Source organism: Polistes dominula, unplaced genomic scaffold (genome assembly GCF_049000335.1).
Source record: "Polistes dominula isolate Pdom_NZ unplaced genomic scaffold, Pdom_raw_medaka contig_15, whole genome shotgun sequence".
Lineage (NCBI taxonomy): Eukaryota > Metazoa > Arthropoda > Insecta > Hymenoptera > Vespidae > Polistes > Polistes dominula.
In genome coordinates this window covers 9,691,982-9,713,017 of record NW_028300915.1, presented here as the reverse complement: position 1 = coordinate 9,713,017, position 21,036 = coordinate 9,691,982, and the positions used below count along the sequence as shown (strand labels likewise).

At 31.3% G+C, this 21,036-nt stretch overlaps 1 protein-coding gene across 2 annotated transcripts; it reads right to left on the bottom strand.

Moving 5' to 3' along the window:
• Positions 1–1,155: 1,155 nt before the first annotated feature.
• On the bottom strand, positions 1,156–20,878 carry Vps13D (vacuolar protein sorting 13D). Of its 2 annotated transcripts, XM_015327027.2 has the most exons (25): positions 20,637–20,878; positions 20,081–20,271; positions 19,766–19,997; positions 19,497–19,693; positions 19,256–19,423; positions 18,913–19,150; positions 12,087–18,841; positions 11,837–11,987; positions 11,533–11,761; positions 11,215–11,458; positions 10,756–11,124; positions 10,480–10,668; positions 10,068–10,391; positions 9,810–10,002; positions 9,529–9,711; positions 9,205–9,435; positions 8,819–8,845; positions 8,393–8,553; positions 7,683–8,297; positions 7,378–7,560; positions 6,924–7,295; positions 6,709–6,821; positions 6,204–6,630; positions 3,258–6,125; positions 1,156–3,029 (listed from the first exon to the last, which is right to left on the bottom strand). In XM_015327027.2, the coding sequence occupies exons 1-24, from the start codon at positions 20,731–20,733 to the stop codon at positions 6,024–6,026; spliced, it is 11,991 nt and encodes a 3,996-aa protein (XP_015182513.1). In that variant the 5' UTR covers positions 20,734–20,878; the 3' UTR covers positions 1,156–3,029; positions 3,258–6,023. The 2 variants fall into 2 exon arrangements, with proteins under 2 accessions (XP_015182513.1, XP_015182514.1); XM_015327028.2 differs by lacking the exon at positions 8,819–8,845.
• Between the last annotated feature and the right edge of the window lie 158 nt (positions 20,879–21,036).

The following is a 21,036-nucleotide window of genomic DNA, read 5'->3' as shown; positions in this document are numbered from 1 at the left end:
TTTTCTTTAAGTTGGCATTGATCGAAATTTTATTTATATTATCGTTAGTAATATTGTTTATTGTTGAAAAAATTCTTAAAGCTTTCGTCTCGTCGTAGTTTTTTGGAAATAATAAAAAGTTAATTCAGGCTGTGTTAAAAAATAAATATAAGTATGGATGAAGGTATAAACATTTACTATTTTTTTTTATATTCTACATATAAAATGTGAGTACAATTTCATTTTAAAATTCAAAATTATAAATAAACTTATTTGACAGAAATATACTTTTGTCAACATTGCAATGGCTTGATCGAATCATTATTATTGTATACCACTTTATTTATACATTAATGAGATTGCTTAGTCTATGAATATTTTTTTTTTAACACTGAACTTAGCACACTCTGCTGGTGCACTTGAAAACTAATTCACGTTTCAATTAAGCATTAGCACAATTCGGCATTGTGCGTCACTGAGTCGCATTATGTAGGGATCCTGTAGGAGGGATGCGCCATTCATATTCAGCTCATGTGCCATTGGCTGAAAATTTTGGGGGACCGCTTGAATTTATAATAATTTTTTCGTGTAACCTATTCTATTTTAATATAAATTTTTAATTATCATTAAATATAGTTCATTTTTTTCTGTATTTGATGCAATTCATTATTTCATAATTATTTCAATGTTTGAATCATTCGCGCGCAAAATCGAGTTCCGGTCCCCCAGCAATGTACATGGCGCATCCCTCCTATAGGATCCCTAGCATTATGTTTTATAATGAACCATTTTCCTGAAGTACGAAAAATTACTCATTAGCAGCGCTAGTAATTCGGTAGGGACAAACACTGTCAGAGTTCTATTTAAACACATGGTAAAGTGGACTTATAAAAAACATTTTTTTGACCGAAGAATTATTTCAGAGTGAAATATGAATGAAATATAAATGGTAATAAATAAATAATATAATAAATGAATTTCAGTCAGTCTAATTTCAATTCAGTCATTCTGTATTATGAGATTGTAGCTGGAGTATGTATTTCCTTGTTGACTAAAATTTTTCGGTTTCTGCATGTTCCATTCAAAACAATCAATAATTACTCGTATATTTTTAAATTTTTTAAACACTTGAGGTAGGTTTTTACTGATATCTTTAGCTGATGGGAAACGATATAGTTGTTTAAATTTACAAAACATTTATTGGATCCATGTTGTTTTTTTTGAAATATAACTCATACTCACACCAAACCGACAACTCAAATCGTACAATAAAAAACCACATCTTAAAATCACAAGGGTTAAAAAAAGTTGATTTTTTAACGATAATACTTTAAATTGCTTTATCGTTATGCATTTATTAGTTCCTGATTGTGAGTGCCAGATCCTCAGTGATGATTCAGTTGGCGGTCCTAAGAAATTCCACACAATATCGAAATCTTCTGGCATAATACCTGTATAAAACTTAAACTTCTTACTGTCATTTATACATGATTCATAGTTAAGGGTTCATTCTGGTTTATCATTTTGAAAAAATTAATTTTTTTTTTTTTTTTGCATTTTTCGAAAGTAGACATATGTAGAATTATCATACAAAAATTTTAGAACGATCCGAGCAGTCTAAGTACATTATTTTGCGACCCAAACACATAGAGATATTACAGATAGAGGAGACAAACCATCTGCGATGGTGTAAGTGGAAATGTCTCTGCATGAATATAGCAGCAAAAAACAAATGGTTGATATTGACCTGACAAAAACAGAATTACTTGAAAGATGTTTAGGTGGCCACAAATTTAAAATAATAATGAGTGCTTCAACAAATGCGTTTGGGCTATGGTGCCTAAACACCTATTTAATGGTAAAAAAATTGTTGAAATAACTTTTAAATTGGCAGCTTGTATATTCAACGAAGGTTTTGATCCAATACTGAAAATAATGCACGTTTTGGAGATAAAACTTGGCCCTATCGCAGTCAATTACGCTAGTAACCGCGGCAACACGCGCGTGCGCTCAGCCAATTGTTTGAGCGGAGAAGCTTTGATAGAGGCCAGGACACAACGAAAAAAGGCTAGAGTGGAAGAAAATGAGTATTTTGAAGAAGCAGAAGGCATACTATATGGTGCAGGCATCGCAGAATAAAGTAAAGTCAGACTTTTTAAAAATTTGTTAAAAGAAACTTTAAACGCGTTTTTTTCGAAACGTTTTTTCGATTGGCGGGCATGATATCTCCGAAACTACTCAACCGATCCTTCTGAAATTTTAACTACATACTCTAAACATGAATGGCTATCTCACATGCTACAACCAAGTCAAAATATTAATTTTCACTATTTTTTTTTTACAAAAAAACTGCGAAAAAAATCGTTGATTTTTTTATTTTTCGAAAAACGGCCGTCATTTTGTTTTGTTTTCATAAAAATTGATAGTTTTAGCATACTCGATAGCCATTGTCATACTGAATTTAAAACCATTTAATTTTTTTGTTTTAGATCACCTGTTCTCAAATTTCGATGCCCGCCAACAGCATACCTACTTTTGACGGGTTCACGTTTGTCAGCCATTTTGGATGTCAAAAAACATTAAAAACAATAAAAAAAAATTTTTTTCTTTTTACTTCTGGAGTGTATTTATCATACCCAACAACTTTCATATGTATATGTATCCTATAAAGCCTAAAAAAAAATCGTGAAAATAGCCTTTTTTTTCCGGCGTATAAACCAGAATGAACCCTTAAGGGTAGATGCACTTAATTTTTTCGTAAGTGTTTCAATTTCATTTTGTAGTTTTTTCACAAAAATACTTGCAACTTCTATACAAGTTTGACTTTCTGCATGAGCTACATATTGATTGGTGTGCTCTTTGTCACTTGGTGGTGGTTCAGTAAATTTAGGAGTTAAATAGTCGTCTACTGAAATATCTTGAGTATCATTTTGTTGACTTGGAATGAAAAAATCTGAGTTAGCATCTTTGCCTCTTTTTGATTTTTGGTCTCGACTGCACAGAAAATCAATTGTTGATGTTGAAAGTCGTTTTTTTCGTGCCTTTGGTACCTGTAAAAATTATAAATTTGTTACTATAAAACGTTTTTCAAACAGATAAGAAAATTCTTTTTAATTTATTTATTATTCCAGTAATAAAATTGCCAATTATTTATGACTTTAACTCTGACAGACATTAATTAATTTTCGAGCTTAAGAAATCAATAAAATTTCATGAACAAATTTATTTTTACTCCAATTGCAAATATTCGTTTTCAGATAAATTTTATTATTACTTACTTTGCTAATCGTTGCAGAAACAGGATCAGGATTTTCTACAGTTGGACCTTTTCCACCGATAAAATGTTTTGAGCACACATATGAATATTTATTAATTTTTTCTACTGTTAAATCCACTCTCCTTGATGCATGTATCCATTTATTGTATCTAACACCTCGTCAATATGAGATTTTACAAATGGTATAAAAAACATATTTTCCTCTGGATAGCGATTATCCGACGTACACCTCGCAAAACTACAATGTTTCGTTGGCATAGTGGTTATTAAAAAAATTTTTTTGTGTTTAATTATTATTTTTAAATAATAAAATAATATAGCGTAAATAACACTGTCTTAAATGGAAATTTTTTTTGTTTGTCCCTACTACGAGTGCTGCCTCTCGTAACACGTTCGCTGAACTACTCTCAGGAAAATGGTTCATTGGAAAACCACATAGGTTTCGTGATTAACGTAATCGTACGCATACGATAATTTGAAGCTTTGTACGATCCAAAATTCAGCCTGTGCGATAATTTTCGATTTTCCGGTAATTATCACTGTCCAATTTGGAATTTCGAAAACTTGATGACCCTTTTTTTTTAGTCATCAAATTTTGCAAACGGGTAAGTTAGGGTTCAACTAGTGATTTTCGATTTTCGATGTTCCGATTTTACGATAGGGTTTTTGAACTTGAAGACTAAAAGAAAAAAAAATCCTGAAAATCCAATCCGACAATTTGTACAAATTCAAAATTTTTCCCGTGTGTAAGATAATTTTACGCCCCTGTGTCGATCATACCGGCAGCGATCCCATTCGTACGATAATTATCGTACGCGTACGATAATTTGAGGTCCTGTACGATCCAAAATCGTGGCGTACGATCGAAAACCTGATGACCTTTTTTTTTTTTTTTTCAGTCAACAAATTTTCCGAAGGTGCACCCCCACCCCAACCCTCACTCCCACCATCACTACCACCACCACCACCACGATCTCCGTCGAACGATCGTTTCATCGTTTTCATGATAGGGTTTGGGAACTTGATGAGTAAAAAAAAAAAAAACAAAAGGTCATCAAAATTTTTTTTCTCGACTTGAACACTTTCCCGTGCACCTATCGAATCGCCGATTGGACTAAACGATTAATGAACGTTTTGTACCTAAAAAGAAAAAAAAAAAAAAAAAGGTCATCCACTTGAAAAAGTTGGAACTTGGCCACTTTTTTCGACTTTTTCAAAATTCTGTCCGAGATTTGTCGGATTTCAAATTTTCCCGGGGCGTACGATAATTTTCTGCCGCGTACGATAATTTTGCGCCCCTGTGTCCATCAAACGAACTAAAGTCTCTGGGATCACTGATTATACGAACTAAAGTCCCTGGGATCACTGGCAGTCACCCGTGAAGGACGCGGCCTAAACAAAAGTCGTACTTTACGAAAATTCAAAGTCGATTTCTCGAAAACAAAACCTCAAACGAAAAATTGTTATTCTATATTTTCGATTTATTTTTTCATGTAGAATCACCACCTTTTCGCTTGTACCACCAGTTACCGATCACCCTGTATATATATTTATTGTATTTTTTATTTTTTCTTAAATATATATATATAGATTATTTTATTGTAAATATATATGTCCGCTATATTTTATTAAATCATTTATTTGAAGTATTGAAATTTAACATTAATATGCAATTAGATAATTAGACATAAATTGATCGTGATATAACATTTTCTATTTACGTACATAGCATTAAATATAATTGTGCATATCATATTCATGCTATTCTCAGACCAAACACCATTAATCTGTAAACAAAAATCTTTACTATTTTACACTATACAACATAACAAATTTATAAAAAGTATTCGACCATATTTAGTTATAAAGTTATTTTGTACATGTATATCTTATATGTGATTATTTTACACATAAATATTGTTATAACAAAAATGTAAATATATTTTCACCACTCCGTGCGGAAAGTGTCAACTTTCCGCCCGCTGTGCAAAACGAAGTTGCTGCTTTCCGCCTATGTCGAGCAGAAAAAAGTATACACACCATGGGCAATAAATAAGAAAGCCTCAGAGCACATGTTTATTGACCTCGGCTTCGCCTCAGACAACAATTACATGTTCTCTGAGACATTTCTTACTTTACCGCCCTAGGTATGTAATATACTATTTCATTATTATTATCATCATCAATCCTCATCATCATCAAAGTCGTTATTATCATTGTATTAAGTTTCTTTACAAATTATTTCCCTATTTTATACATACTTTGGTTTCACAATGTTTTTTTTTTTACACTTCGATATTTAAATATTTTTATAACTTCGTAAATAAATATATATATTATCCATATATAAAACTATTACATATATATCCGGAAAGAGAAATAACTTGCTTTTTTACTTATATATATATATATAAATGTGTGTGTATAATATGTGTAACTTTCATTTTTTACAATTTATCTTTTCGTTTCACATTTTGTATCATTTGTATCAAAATTGCATTTACTATTTGTGCGAACTAACAGAATGTACATAAAATTATTTAATAGTTAAGTGCAGAACTATACGCTACTAGAAAAATAAAATTATTTATATATTTTTTTATAACATAGCATATTGTGCCTTGCATCAGTCTTATTACCAATTATTTTAAGCGTAATAAGGCATTGCTGATGTACACTTGCAAGAAAGAAAGGTCTTTTGACTAGTTTTTCAAGCAAAGTAAATTATTATCGAATTATATATATAAAAAAAAAAATTATTTTATTACTACTCATAGGATTGAAAATCATCAAGCATATTGTCAGAAGATGAAAGTGTTAAACAGCGCTCTTCATGCATTCCCTTAGCATAATTGATTTGTCGTGAAACCTAAAAAATAAAAATAATTTTTAAAAATATGTTCATAACACATTGAATATTTTAATAAAATATTATACAAGTACTTACATGTTTAGCAACTTCCTCGTTGTCACAACGAACTTTTGGTCTTCTTAACAGTTCAGGACCATCAGTTATCAATGATCCTGAATCCATTCTAGATATTAATTCTATGTAATATAATGTTGTGCCATTACTTTCAATTTTATGCATCGGCTGACAATACAAAAGATCTGCTAAATTGACTTCAGTTACAACAGCTTTCGTTCCTCCAGAAATTACACGCACTCTTTCATTAGAAACCAGTACTTTTAAACTTTCAATACCGCTGCGTAAACATTCGTATGCCAAAAGTAATTCCGAATAGTCATGATTGTTAATACTGTAAAGAAATTCTTGTCCCTCTGCCTGTAGTCGGTTATAAGGTGGTAATAAAACAGCTGCACCACTGGCAATACGAGGAGGTCTGTCTCGTTTCGGTATCGTACGATGAGCACTAAAAAATTAATGATATTTTTATAAACTTTTGAAAACATACGAATGTAGTAGATTCTATCATTTTTTATTTTTATACCTTCTACTTGTTTCTCGTACTGCAGTTGCGGTTTCTGTGGCAAGATCTAATACACCCACAACTGGTTTTGTGATAGTTCCTACTACTCCTTTACCAAAGCCAGCAAAGAAACCCTGAAATTTTGTACGCGATTATTTTTTGTTAATTTTCTAATGGAACAAATGAATCTTCAATTAATATATTTGAAAAATCTAAATAAAATTTATATTATATACCGGAAATCCTTCATTAGTAGCTCCATCATAGGTTTGTTTAAAAATACTTGTAACACCACCTAGCAAACCAAAGCCAAATCCTTTAAGACCTGCAACTAAATGATCGCTACTTCCTGCAGTATTTGCTCGAATTCTTTGTCTAGCTTCTTCGTGTCTCTCATCCATAATTACACGACCCAAACCATCTGATAAAGATTCTGTTACCTTAGCTGCTGAGTTTGATATACCGTGTGTAACATTTTTCACCAAAGTTTTAACGCTGCCTTCATATATTAAACCGGAGACTCCTTCTGTTACATCATTCATAAATCCAAGAGGATTACCCAAAAAATCAACAGATCCTAATATAACAGCTGCTTGCCATTTTAATTCCTGTAATTATTTCAAAACTAATATATATCTTATTAACAAATGTACATATATATTTATATCATAAAAAAATTGAATACTATACATCTTTGTAATGTTTTATAATCGAATGCATTAAAAACTGGATATTTTCAAAAGGGTGTTTCTTAACAAATGCTTCTAATTCGATCGTAGCATCTTCAAATTTGATTAAAGTTAAACCCAATTTTCTTTTTATTGCTTGAAGATGAGGTGGTAATTTCATAGTAGTGAGCACACTAAGCTTTACCTAAAATTTATTATTAATTAAAATTAAAATTTATTATGAATTTAATTATTCAGTCAATAATTCATATCTGTATTTTTTATAACGTAAAATTTTAAAATTGATAAATAATTTTGTATAAATACCTGATTAGGGATAATTTTTAACGCACCAAAATAATATCGTTTAGCGTGAGAAGCGGACACTTCAGAAATAAATCTTTGTGCTTTAAAATCATTTTCATCAAGTGGCACTTCTATTTCAGATCTACCAGCTCCAACAAAAGCTGCTAATTTCAAAATTAATTTTTCTTCGAGATGTATACACAATGGTTTAATACTAATTATTACATGTTTGTAAATTTCAGCATTTTGATTTTTAGATTTTAATTTTTCTGCAGCCACGTGTATCGCAGGTCGATGATTATTTTCTGTGCGTGGAGAACGAGTGACGTACAAAACAGATGTACATTGTGCTTCAACAAGTTGATTATCAATTTGTACATCTTCAATGCTTGAATCTAATACTGTATTAGTGGAAGTTTGCGTAAGTTTTAAAGATATACCAGCGAATCGTGCAAACAATAATTCCTCAGGTGGTCTTTGCGATACTATCGATAATCCCAAACCTGTTGGTAAATTAACATTTAATTGCAATTCATGAAAATCTAGATTTTCAGTATCAATGCGAACATGAGTAGGACGTTGAGTAACAGCAATATGTGACCAGTCACGTTCTTCGAGTAAAGCAAACGTCTTTTTCTACGAGATAAATTAAATCAAATAATTAACAAGATGTAAAATGTTAAAAAAATTAAATTGAAAAAGAAAGAAGAAAATATTTCTTTATAACTTACTCTCTCCTTAATATCCAGTATTTGTAATACACGTGTTGGACCATCGGTAATTACTTTTACCGATAAAAATCCAGAACCTGGTCGTAATTTTTGCCTTCTAACTCTTTGTTCGACTGGTGGTGGATTTGTATGAATTTGTGGACCTAGTACAGCCTCGCTCCCTATATAATATAATATATTTAATAATGTAGAAATAAATATATAAAAAATTCTATAAATATATAAGTTTCAATTAATTTAATCTAATTAGTTTAACATATTAATAAGAAATAATTTTGCTATTATTGTAAAATATATGCGATAAAGAGAGCAATTATGCAATAAAATTAAAAAACAAGCTGTGTTATTAGCCTATTATATATATATTGCATTAGTACATATTATACTTATATATAAATTTTTAGTGTACTTTATATTAATACGTACACATGTGCCAACGGGCAACACTGCCGCCTGTAACATTCATTAATTATTTAAGCCCTTTAATAATTTATAAATTAATTATTTATTATAGGACTTAGAAATTTTCTAAGCTGCACAGTTAAAAGTTGGCACATATATATCACTATTTAAATATCATTTGCAACAAAATAATAAACGGCAAAATAAAAAATATTTAATGATAAGAATGATAATAAACAAATTGTAGCTGAAAATAATATTCTAGTCAAAAAAATTCGAATAACACTTAAATATATATTTGTAAGATTTGAGGATGTTAAAAATTTAAGTTCGTCTATTTTAAATCATATGAACACGTACAAACCTATATATTATACAAAATTTGTAAAATATCATTTTACAAATCTAACCTTCATGTAATCCCATAAATCCATCTTTTGATTGGACACACATATTTCTATGTGCGCAACACAATCGCCCATCCTCCGTAAATCGCCACGTTTGTGTAGATCTTCGCCTTGGATCTGGTTTTCTTAATGCAAGAGCACAATAAGTAAATGGTTGCGGAGCTGTGCCAGCTATATCTAATACTAATACTGTATCCGGTGTTTTTGAATGTTTATCTCTTGGAGGACTAGAACCTGTTTAGATAAATTAATATATTTAAAAAAATAGAGTCATTGATATATTTTGTTAGAAATATTCATTTATTTTATTATTATTACTATTATTACCTTCATGTTGTAATTGTCCCTCGCTACTCATTCTCCAAAGTTGAGATCTAGCGCCATATTGTTTTTTGCGAAGAACAACCCAACCACCAGGGCCAGCTTCCAACACCAATCTTTGTGTTTCTACATCTAATGGATCTGAACCATTATCTCCTGATCCAAGATCACTGTCACTTTTAAAAGTTCCTATTTAAACAAAAATTATTTTTATATACTCTCTTTGGCGTTTTATATTATTAATAAGAATCATGTAGAAAAAAATGTAATATTTAATATATGCTTACCAATGAATGCAATATAAATGAAATTTTCATAAATTAAACTTCGTCCATCTCCAAGTATATTTAAATCATACGAAGCTGTAACACTACCTGGAGCAGTTAATACTAAACCAGTTGGTTGGATTGGTTCATCTAATGCATACGGTACAGATGAGTGAGGTCTTACAGACCATTCTAAACTATCAGGTACAGACATCTATAAATATAACAAATAATATGTTATATTAGTTATTTGTTATTAATATTATTTTATTCTATTACCTGATTAACTATCAACTGAACTTCAGAGAAATTGTCAACTCTTATAGGAGGTGGCATTGTGTCCGCATCCGTAAAGACAATAAAATATGTACTTTCTTGTAGTACTACATCAACTCGTAGAAAATTCATCTTTCCTACTGTATCTCTAATGTTAATTGTTAAAGAATAATTATCATCTAATTTAACACCACCCGACCACATACAATTTGGTATATTCTTAATTCGAACACATAATAATAAATCTTTATCAAGTCTTGGCCAATGAAATGGCATATGACAATCAGGCATTGATGTTATATATGTTGCTTGAGCATCTGGATGAGTCTAAGAAACACACATAATTCACTTTTAAAGTCTTAAAAAAAGAGATTATATATTAATTATAGATAAAATAAATTTCAATTTCAATTACAACTGTGGTAGTGAAGCATCTCTGTGCTAATTCCAAAGTATAAGATGACCTATTATGTAATTGATACCGTGGTGATAATGTTACAACTGTTGTAGCTCTGTACCGTCCTCTAGCTGTACGTGTAGCTACACTAATCAGATATACGATATCAGGTCTGTTCTCTCGTAGTGTCACTCTAAGTCGATGTACCTGCAGAAGATATTTTAAATTCATCAAGAACCAATATAAAGAATGTTTACAATAATATTTTTATTTAATTGTAAAATTACAACTAACCTGTATTCCAGGTTGTAAGTGGAAGTGTTGAGACCATTGTGGTATACCATTAGGATGAATTGCAGCACCCACTCTTACTGATAAAGTTCTGCTAGCTTCTTCATCGCTAAATGAAAACAATAAAGGTGCAACCATTCTTGCTTTCTCATGTTCTTCAAACTGACCAGCTGCCTCAAATCCAACACCTTCTTGCTTGAAAACAAGTGGCAATCCTGTTTTATTGATAATCCAGTATGGTGAAGTAATGGTAATTTGCATTGCAGAACCCTTTTCAACAATAATAGATGCGTACAAAAATAATATTCTACTATTGGCGTCTGTCAATTTTAGACGTGCTGTAAACGAACTACTGTTTGATGGCAAAAATATCTGCAAATATCCATAATATTTATACCATGTAGAAATAGTAATATTATATGTAGAAGTAGTAATATTAATTGATCAAAATAATTTACATACTGTTCCTGTACCAGGATAACCATCTAAATGAATAATTATTTCCAATTGTTCCTCAATATTTGGACAATGTAAATCAGCATTACCACCAGGTCGGATCCTTCCATTTTCTATACCTGCTTCATACAACAACTCATATGGTAGTAAATTATTTAATGTGATAGGGGCCATTATTATTATTTTATGCGCAGGTAATGTTTGACCAGTATCAATCGGATAATTGTCACGTTTTACAGCTACGCACATTCTGTAAAAAAAGAAAAAATAATAGTATAAGAATAATGATATCACCCAACAAATTGATATCTTGCTTAAACTCACCTGAATATATTAAATTGATTACTTTTACAGGCAATATGACTTTCAGAAACCTCTGAAGGTTTTTTAATAATTGTCCAATCTATTGGTTCAATACAATATTGAAACAAATTGTTTGGAAATATTGGTCTGAAACACATTTGCATGCCAATGTGTCCTAAAGGTACTGAAATTACAGACTGTGCAGGTAACTGGATTATTTTTCCACTGACTGACGAATTTAATGGCAAATCTATAAAAAAAATACAATTATATATTAGTAACAATTAAAAATAATAATATTAGAAATAATAATCAAGAAACTAACATCCGAACGGATTTAATGACTTGTCCATCTTAATTTCAATCGAATGTGCCAACTTGTTACTTATTTGCAAAGCTGATCTAACTGTGATCAATTTCCTAGCAGAACCTTCTAATTCAACAGCAAATACTATCCTGGTTTTGGAAGATATTATCTGAAATTTAAATATATGAATATATTTCTATCTTTTTACTACATAAGAATAATTTTAATCGCAAAAATATTAAATAATCAGTAATAAATAGGTAAATACCTGATTCTTTAGAAAATCAACAGTTGCGTGTCGAAAATATATACCAACACGATCAACAGTTACTGGATCTACTGCTGTCCAACCATTGACAATTACTGCTACTTGATGTCTTCTTTCGATATGTGTAGCATAATGACGTAATTTTCCTCTTCCTTCAAATGTAAATGGTATTGTATTTCCTGATGTCACTTCGATCCATGTTTCATCCTTTTGTAGAACACTTTTAGATTTAAAATTGTTGCTAATGTCCTTTATATTATCTGCTGTAGCAATGAAAGTTTTAAACCATAATGTGGATCCAGTTTCATTTTTTAAAGCGAATGGGATAAAGGGTGACCGACGACGATATCCTTGTTCGCTTACTATTGATTTATTAACACCATTTTCTCTACTAGATAAATAGTATTCTTGCGTCCAATTTTGTTTAACTAATTGAACAAGTTCTATCAAAGTAGATGTTACATTGACATTTACAGAATCTTGGGAACAAATAAATACTTCTAGTCTTTTCGGGTCAAGAGAATTGTTAAGAGTTTGTTCCCACCGAACATTGGCACTCCATGGTTCAATAAATGGTTCCCAACCACAAAGTACTCTATTGTAATAATCAATGCCACATGTTGCAGATATTGACCCATTTCCTTGTAATATTTGTGCACCTGTCTGTCTCCACGATAAATCAATAAGTGTTAATTCCATTAGTGGAACATCCGCATCTCTACAATCATCTATTATGCATATTCTGGCACATGTTGTTTGTACTTCTATGACATTAAACATTGATTCACTTTTCAAAATAATATCAGAATTTGAAATTGCATTTTGTGTTAGCCACAATGCCGCTTCATCCAATTGACCATTGCATCGTTCTAGTGCATCTTTACAATCTGTTTCTGTGAAACCAAGAGCATTTAACTTTGTTATTTGATTTTCCATACTATTTAATAACTCATTAGATCTCTGTTTAGCCCATAATGTCTGTTTTGGTAATGAATTCAACATTCTAAAGAACATAGTTACATCATGATAACTCAATCTCACACATAAAGGTTGAAGTTGAATTTCAAGACATTTTTGCTGTGTTAATTCTATACTTGCACCAACAGGATCAATAATAGATAAAGCAGTTTCTTCTTCCAATCCCAAAATACAAGAGAATAGTTCACAATGTGATAAATTACATGATAATGGTTTTTCATCTTCTTGAGGTACAGTCTTATATGCTATAACAGCTGTACATTTAAGTATTACAGCATTAGTGTCACATATTGATGTGTCTTCGACAAATACTAATTCAGAATCTGTTATATTAACTTTGATTTCTACTGGCAATATATTTAAAGAAAGATTACTATTATCTTGACAAACAGTTACTTGAGTCATTCCTGGGATTGGATCAGGTTCAGGTGAATTCAACATTACAAAATCTTTAACGGCTTCCCACCAATCAAGAATAGCTGTAAGTCTCATGCTATGCAAAAGAATTGTAGTAGCAGCACTATTATTGCGTCTTCTATGGTGTACTTCAGCTTGTACACGGCCTTGAGTATTATTGGAATTTTTCAATGGTTGCAAAATACTTGTGAAAACGTTAGATCGTTTATTAGCAGGTTCGTCTTGGAATCGCATGTCGGTGATCAATATTTCTTGTGAGACTAAATCAATATCCTGTGATCCATCACTTAAAGAATCCAAAGTAAGCATTGACTTGATAAAATTAATGCATGCTAATGCTGCAATATCATGATTAGGGTGTAATTTTACTGTTACATTTACAAGTTCTAGAGTAATACACGATTTAGTCCAAACTTTTTCTAGATCCCCGGTGATAGGCATAGTATAATCTACCTTATCATTTAAATCTTGCATGTAAGAACGTAGATCATCTAAATTTTCTCCAATATTATAAGACAGTAAGCCACGAATTAACATATATTGAGCAGGATCCAAAGCGCAATCCATTGTTGAAAGTATTCCATGAATACTTAAATCTGAAATTTCTCTGCTTATATAAACATCTAAATTTCGTTCGATACGTAAATTTAAATGGCACATTTCAGTGAGCAAAGATAATCCAATCTTTTTGATAAAAAATCCTCCAACTATTAGTGTATCTATACTTTCTTGATCATCGTATTTAGCTGTTATCCTTTTAGCTGCATAGACATCCATATTAATAAGTTCTAAAAGTGTAACATCTAGAAGACATTCTTCAATAACCGAAGAATTTTCAAAACTGTTTTGAACCGTTATTTCTCCAAGATCTAACAAGATTAATTCATTAGATGTAGAGCTGACTGGAAGCAATATTACAGGTGCTCCAGCATGTAATTCTAAAGACAATCTCATACTTCTAGTTTTAGTATCTATTGCGATCCCAGTATCAGCGCGTAAGTTTGCCATGATAGTCCAAAGTTGTGAAAAATGCCCGAAGAAAGCTTGAAGCTCGGCTACAAATCTTTGCGTATGTACGTAATGAACGGCAGACATTTCCAATTTTAATCGTGCATCATAAGGTCTTTCTTTCGAATCGATATAACTCGTGTATCGAACATTCAATGCTTTTCTACCAGATGAGAGAAATCTTTCCCTATAATATCTGCCATGTGGTGTTAAATCGAGCAACGACATTGAACCTAATGATCCTGATATTTGTGTTTTACCGTCTGCTTTTAAAATGACCATACTAGCATTTGATACATTTGCTTTAGCTATCTCCCGATCAGATTGTGTTAATACCAAAGTAAGAGATCTCACTTCTATTTCAAATTCTGATGTTGCAGGAACATCGTACATTTCGTTTATTTGTTCTAATTCTGTAGGTACTTGATGTGCATAAATTTTAGGATTTGTCTCGGATGGTCCTGCTATTCCAAAAAAATCAAATACGACCATCCATGACTCCACACTTATTACTAAATCTAAACAGTTAAAATCTACAGTTACCATTTTTTCGAAATACTGTGTTTCTTCAAAATCGCTGTCTGACTCTATCATTATAATATTTATTAAAACTAAATTTTCTTCACTTGTAACTAATCCAGGTGATGGTGGTGGTGTATTGGGAGTACCGATTAAGGATGGCGGAATTCTACGCCAATGAGCAGGAATTGTTCCAAATAAAGTATCTGCTTCTAATCTATCAGGTAAACTACCTCTTCCATAATTACTTCGAAATTGTTGAATAAAAGATAAATCAGGACAAGATTTAGATACACCTGTAGGCAACTTAGCTCGAACTGGAGCTGATGATTGCATCATATATCGATGTCGTGATCCAATAGGGCATAAAAGATCTTCCATGAGAAGAGAACGTAAGGAGACTTGCATAGTTGATTTGTCCCTCTGTAATTTTTCGTATTTGGCAATAAAATCTCGCATTGACAATTCTACCAGTGGCTGTTCAGAATGAGCTTGTTTTAATTCAATACTTAAACTTGGAAGTTCGAACAATACTTTTATAGACAAATCTAATTTTTCCGAATAGGTTGATGTTTTCTGTAAATTAGGTGATTTTTTAATCACTGGTGTACTAGTTGGCATTGACATTAATCTATTCGTAGTATCTAATAATTGTTCATACTGTCCACGTGATAATGACACTTTTAAAGGAGTCAAAACAACTCCATGAACTTGTACTACAGGATTATTTACAAATTCTGCATCTAATAAAAAATTAGAACTCTGCGTCAATGTGTTCTCTTTTTCAACTATAATTTTCAATAATGTGTCATGTAATATTGGCTTGCCATATTCTTTGCAAGAATAAATTTCCTCGGCTCTCAAAGGTAAGTTATTGTGTACTTGATTAATATTTGCAGTTGTTTCCAGAGAATATAAATTCATATCTCGAACTTCTAAAGTTATTCTATTTTTCATCATAGAACTAGGCTGAGGTTCATGTTGGAGTGACATTGTACCTAAATGTGCAACAAACACTTGTGTACTATGTGAAGATCGTGGAATTACAAGCACTGGACTGTCCAATATTATATCCAGTTTTAAAGATAAAGTGCCAGAATTTTCTGAAGATATTGATAAACTGGGTAAACGTTTGCGTGGTGGGATTGACCAATCTTCTGCATTTACTAAACCCATTGCCATATCTGTTGCAGCTGCACTAATTTGTCTAGCTAGATTACTCAAATATTGTTTAAATTCATCAGCACATGAACGTAGTTCTGACAACAAATGTGGTGCATGCGTGTACCATACACTTCCAACTCGTATTGTTAAATCAACTACAGTCTCTGCAAGCTCTTGTTGATGATATCTAGTATTTCGTTTAGCAGAAAATCTAAATGCTTCTAATTGATCCGATATGTTAGCAAAATATTCTATTAATTGTTGTGGTGACTCAGCTAAAGGATCTCTGCCAACGCTTAAAATTCTCTGATGAATTTTACCAATATTAGTTTGATCCAATACTTGTAATCCTCCTAAAGATCCTGAAATAGATGTCTCAATCGCCAACGTTGCTTGTATTCGTGCATCTGACATCGTGGCAGTTGCAACCTTTTGTCCAATTAAATGATTATCCTGCATAACAGCTCGAAGAAGTAATACATTCAATCTATGAAAATCAAAAGTTATTTCTGTTCTTGTCGCTTCTTTCGATACTGTATCTTGATATGATAATGATTCTTGTCTTTCGATCAGTCCAGGTTTTATTTTTCGCGATGGTAAAATTCTTCGAAAAAATCCCATTAATTCTACGATCGTTTCTTGATTAGCAATGATGTCTAAATTATTAAATTGTATATTTGCCATTCTTAAATTTTCCAGAGGATCATAAACCAGTGTTAGTTCTATAATAATTAAAGCTTCTGTATCTAATTTGTCCAATCCAATAAAGGAATTATTTTTAGGTGAATTAAGATTCGCTAAATTAGATAAAGCATGATTGAGAGCAACTGGAGTGGTAAATTTTTTAGAAATTGAAGGGTCTGGAGAACCAGGTGAGACTGGTGAAACAGGAGAGGTAGGTTCAGAATCTCTTAAACTTCCAGATACGCTATCCATGCCAACATGTTTATGACTAGCAACTAATAATTCAAAGTCAGGACCAAATTCTTGAAGTGCATCTACTAAGAGCAATCCATGAACTAACAATGATGCGCTTAAATCAGCCGTCCTTTTATTTAATGCCGCTCTAACGCCAGATACTTGTAATTCTGCAACACTACGTCCTCGTGATTGCAATTCAAATGTCATTTGATTGATAATGAACTGAACCATCATAGCATGAGTTAAAGCTCGTTCTTCGGTTTCTTCTTTCTTTGGACTTTCAGGTTCCATATTAATTATATCAGATTGTGGAATATTAGTCGAAAGAGGAAAACTTGATAATAAGTTATACATCAAACGAATCGATTCAACTTTCTGTTCATTTACATGTACTACCAGTCTTGGTAAATTTCCAGATACAGTTACAGATGGAAAATTTGGATCCGTCGTGGTAACAACTCTTCTCTCAATTTGTAAAGATATATTGAATCTTTCCAAAACATGTAAGGTAGATGTTCCTCTAGATCTAACATGTTTCCAATTATCTTTTACTTTTCCTACCAAGATTTGTAAATCTACCAAATCTACTGAATAATGATCATATAATTTTTTATGTAACGCGGCTTCTGATAAACCTTGAAAATCATGTATAGAGCCATTTTCTTGACTACCAGGTGGTGTTGAACAAGGAGTTTCAAATCTTTCATCTTCGTCATCGCTATTCGTTGAACCTGCTTTTATAGGTATTTCATTTTCCAGCTGCATATTTTCAATGTTATTTGACAGACGTAATTTTCCAAAATCAACAACTACTACAGCTGCATTAGAGTCTACAAAATTTTCTACAAGTAAAATTTGCGGAGCAGAGATATTGAATTGTAAGTCCCAAGACAAACGATAAACAAATTCCCCATCCAAAATCTGTTCCCAATTTTTGATGAGGTGACGCCTTGTTCTTCGTTTCATTGCTTGTAATCTTTGATTAGAGGAATCTCTGTGAGGTTTGCACATGAAATCGATGAGCCAATGTATTACTTCTGGATTATACACAATGTCCAAAGATTTTGAGTAAACATGTAAAGAATAATCCGTACTCAAGTGTAATGGCTTTTTCTCATAAATCAATTCAAATAATTGTTGGGGCACGTGATTAATCAATTTCTCAGACGATCCACGTACACGTGATGCACTGTTTATAACTTGAGGTTGCACCAATATAGGAAAAGTAGAATTATCCGTTAAGTAATCATGGAGATATAAGGCACCTAAACTTATAGAAAATTTATGAGATCCGGACCTAGGTCTAGACTCGTAAGTTAAATTAACTCGTTCAAATTGCAATTCTATTCTAGTCCTTGTATTATCACTATCCTTGTCTGTTGTAGAAAAAGATATTGCTCCCTTCGATAAGGCAAAATTAAATTGTCCAAAAACTGTATCGCGACCTAATAAAGTATCATCCATTGTGTCAGTCAATGCATCCAATAATTCTCCATCAAAAGTTGATGATATATTTTTGGTATCACTATGCGATGTTTTTGAATACCAGCCCCACCATTGCGGAAACCACTGTAACAATATTCCACGTGCTTGAGGTACATTGACGTTTGAAGTTTGTGCTATTTTTGGAGGTCGAATTTTAAACATTGCTATTTCTCTTAACGCCTTAAGCTCCTCAAAACTACGTTCTTGTTCAACTTTCTCTTTTATATGTTTAGTTTCTGGTGACAAAATAGATGTTGGTGTACCTGCAGTAATAGCAGACATATTAATATTACATAAAACATAAAAAACAAAGATAAAATTAAATTATACGTACCTAATAATTTAGTACATGCTTCAACATAAATAATATTTTCCTTGCCTCTAGCAATTATATCATCCCATGATAATAGTGGTTTCAATATTTCTCTGCCAATATGACATCGTGCAGCATACTTCCACCATTCTTTAGGTGCTGCACTAATAGAAACATTAGGTCGACACTGTTTTTGTTGTTTTCGACGATCTATATTCTCCAATTGTTTAATGCATTCTACTATTTGTTCATACGCTTCCTACATATATATATAGGAATATATATATATATTGAATATATATATATTCAAATATGATTTATTATAATACATTGTTTATCAATATTCCTAATAACTTCAACTTACGTCTGTGAGAACTAACGGTACTTCATCCAACAAAAGGTCTACAATAATTCTTGGTTTACTTAAAGATCTTAAAGGAAGTTCAGATCTATCTCTTTTGATATGAGCTCTTGCGCTCACAGGCGATAAAATATGATTCCTAATTAAACTTTTTGTTTCATTCATAGCAATCTATGAGTTAATTAACATTAGTCAAAAAACGATATGAAAAATAAACATCATATGTATTGAATTAGAAACATACAGCTAAATCACCGAGATTAAGGTGGCTAAAAAGTTGTTCTTTCTTTACGTAATTCCAGTAAATAGAAAGCCTATCAAGTTCCATAAGTTTAAATGATGCATCTGTAAGATTCCATGAAGTAGAACCTGGTAACCAACTGGCATCGCAACTTTGTGCAGTCAATGCACCTATTGTAATACCCAAAGTAACGGCACCATCTACATAAATACATAAAAATATAAATATATAAATATCAAAAATATTATTAATTATTAATAATAAAAATTTACCATTCGATAACGTCAATCCATCTTCGTATCTTATGTGAACATCTTTTATATTTAATTGCAAATTTTCTATAATATTAGTTACTAAGGAAGTTCCATAATTCAACCAAGAACTATAACTAGTAGCGTAGTAACCAGGATCTCTATCCGTATCAGTTCTCCATCTAGCTTCTAAAGATTCTAATCGATTAAGTTTGTATTCCAAAAGTGCTTGCTCCTCTGCTTCATTATCGTACTATTTAAATATTCAATATAATTAATTGAATCAATGAAATTGTATATTCGAATAAAAATAGATAATAAAATAAATCCTTTTACCTCATCGATAGAAATTGGTCCTATTACTACATACAATTGTTCTATTGCTATAACCCATGATGCAGTCCTTATTTGCCTAACTGGAACTTGCAATCTAATTTTCCCAATAAATCCAGATTTGATTTCAATTGGTAAACCAATGTGACGCAATGCTTCACGCTTTAATGGTAAATTTTCTAATTCTACTTCTCCTAAAAGTAAATGAATGTATCATAAATATAAATGATTCTTATATTGTTGTAAATCTTTTAACTCATATCACATAGCAAAACCAAAAGATATAATTATACTTTCGTATATGTATACATAAATATATAATAATTAAGCTGAATTTTAAATGCTATCTCATTAGTTCATAGTATAAATTTATTTAGTAAAGAAAACAACTACTTTGTTATGTTTATTAAGGATACAAACGAAAAAGATAGCAAATACGTTATATAATAAATAATATATATTTAAAACAAAACTTGTATTTTCAAGTAAATTGTTATTTTAAGAAATATTAACTATGATATAAAGTAAATAAATTTATTAGAAAAAAACATAATCTTACCTGATAAAAGTGCAATACTTAATTGATCTGTATTTAGATTTTCAACATATTTTCCTAAATAAGTATTTAATACCCAGGCTACTAGTCCTTCCAACATTTTAAAAAATGTGTCGTAATTTTTGTTACTGCTCTGACAACTGTGTATATTGTTGCAAGCATCAAGTAATTTTTCTAGGTTAAAATGAGCAAACTACAATATAAAGATCGAATATATATAACAATGGTAACAACAAATTATATTGATAATAAGCTTTCATTTAGGCTGCCTTTTATAAACACTGTGCATTTAATGCTTGTCATAACATGTTTTAATAATCATTGAACTTATTAACACTAATAAAATACGTTTCCACACACACTTGTAAATTCGATTCACCACCACTGATATCAACATTTATTT

What these genes read in the sequence shown, in the direction of transcription:
- Vps13D (XM_015327027.2), bottom strand. Translation starts at nt 20,733, where the DNA reads ATGTTGGAAGGACTAGTAGCCTGGGTATTAAATACTTATTTAGGAAAA. An exon ending in GATGCTTCACTACCACAGTT is followed by an intron (nt 10,392 to 10,479) that starts GTAATTGAAATT and finishes TGTGTTTCTTAG; the next exon opens with ACTCATCCAGATGCTCAAGC. An exon ending in TTCAGTTGATAGTTAATCAG is followed by an intron (nt 10,003 to 10,067) that starts GTAATAGAATAA and finishes TTATATTTATAG; the next exon opens with ATGTCTGTACCTGATAGTTT.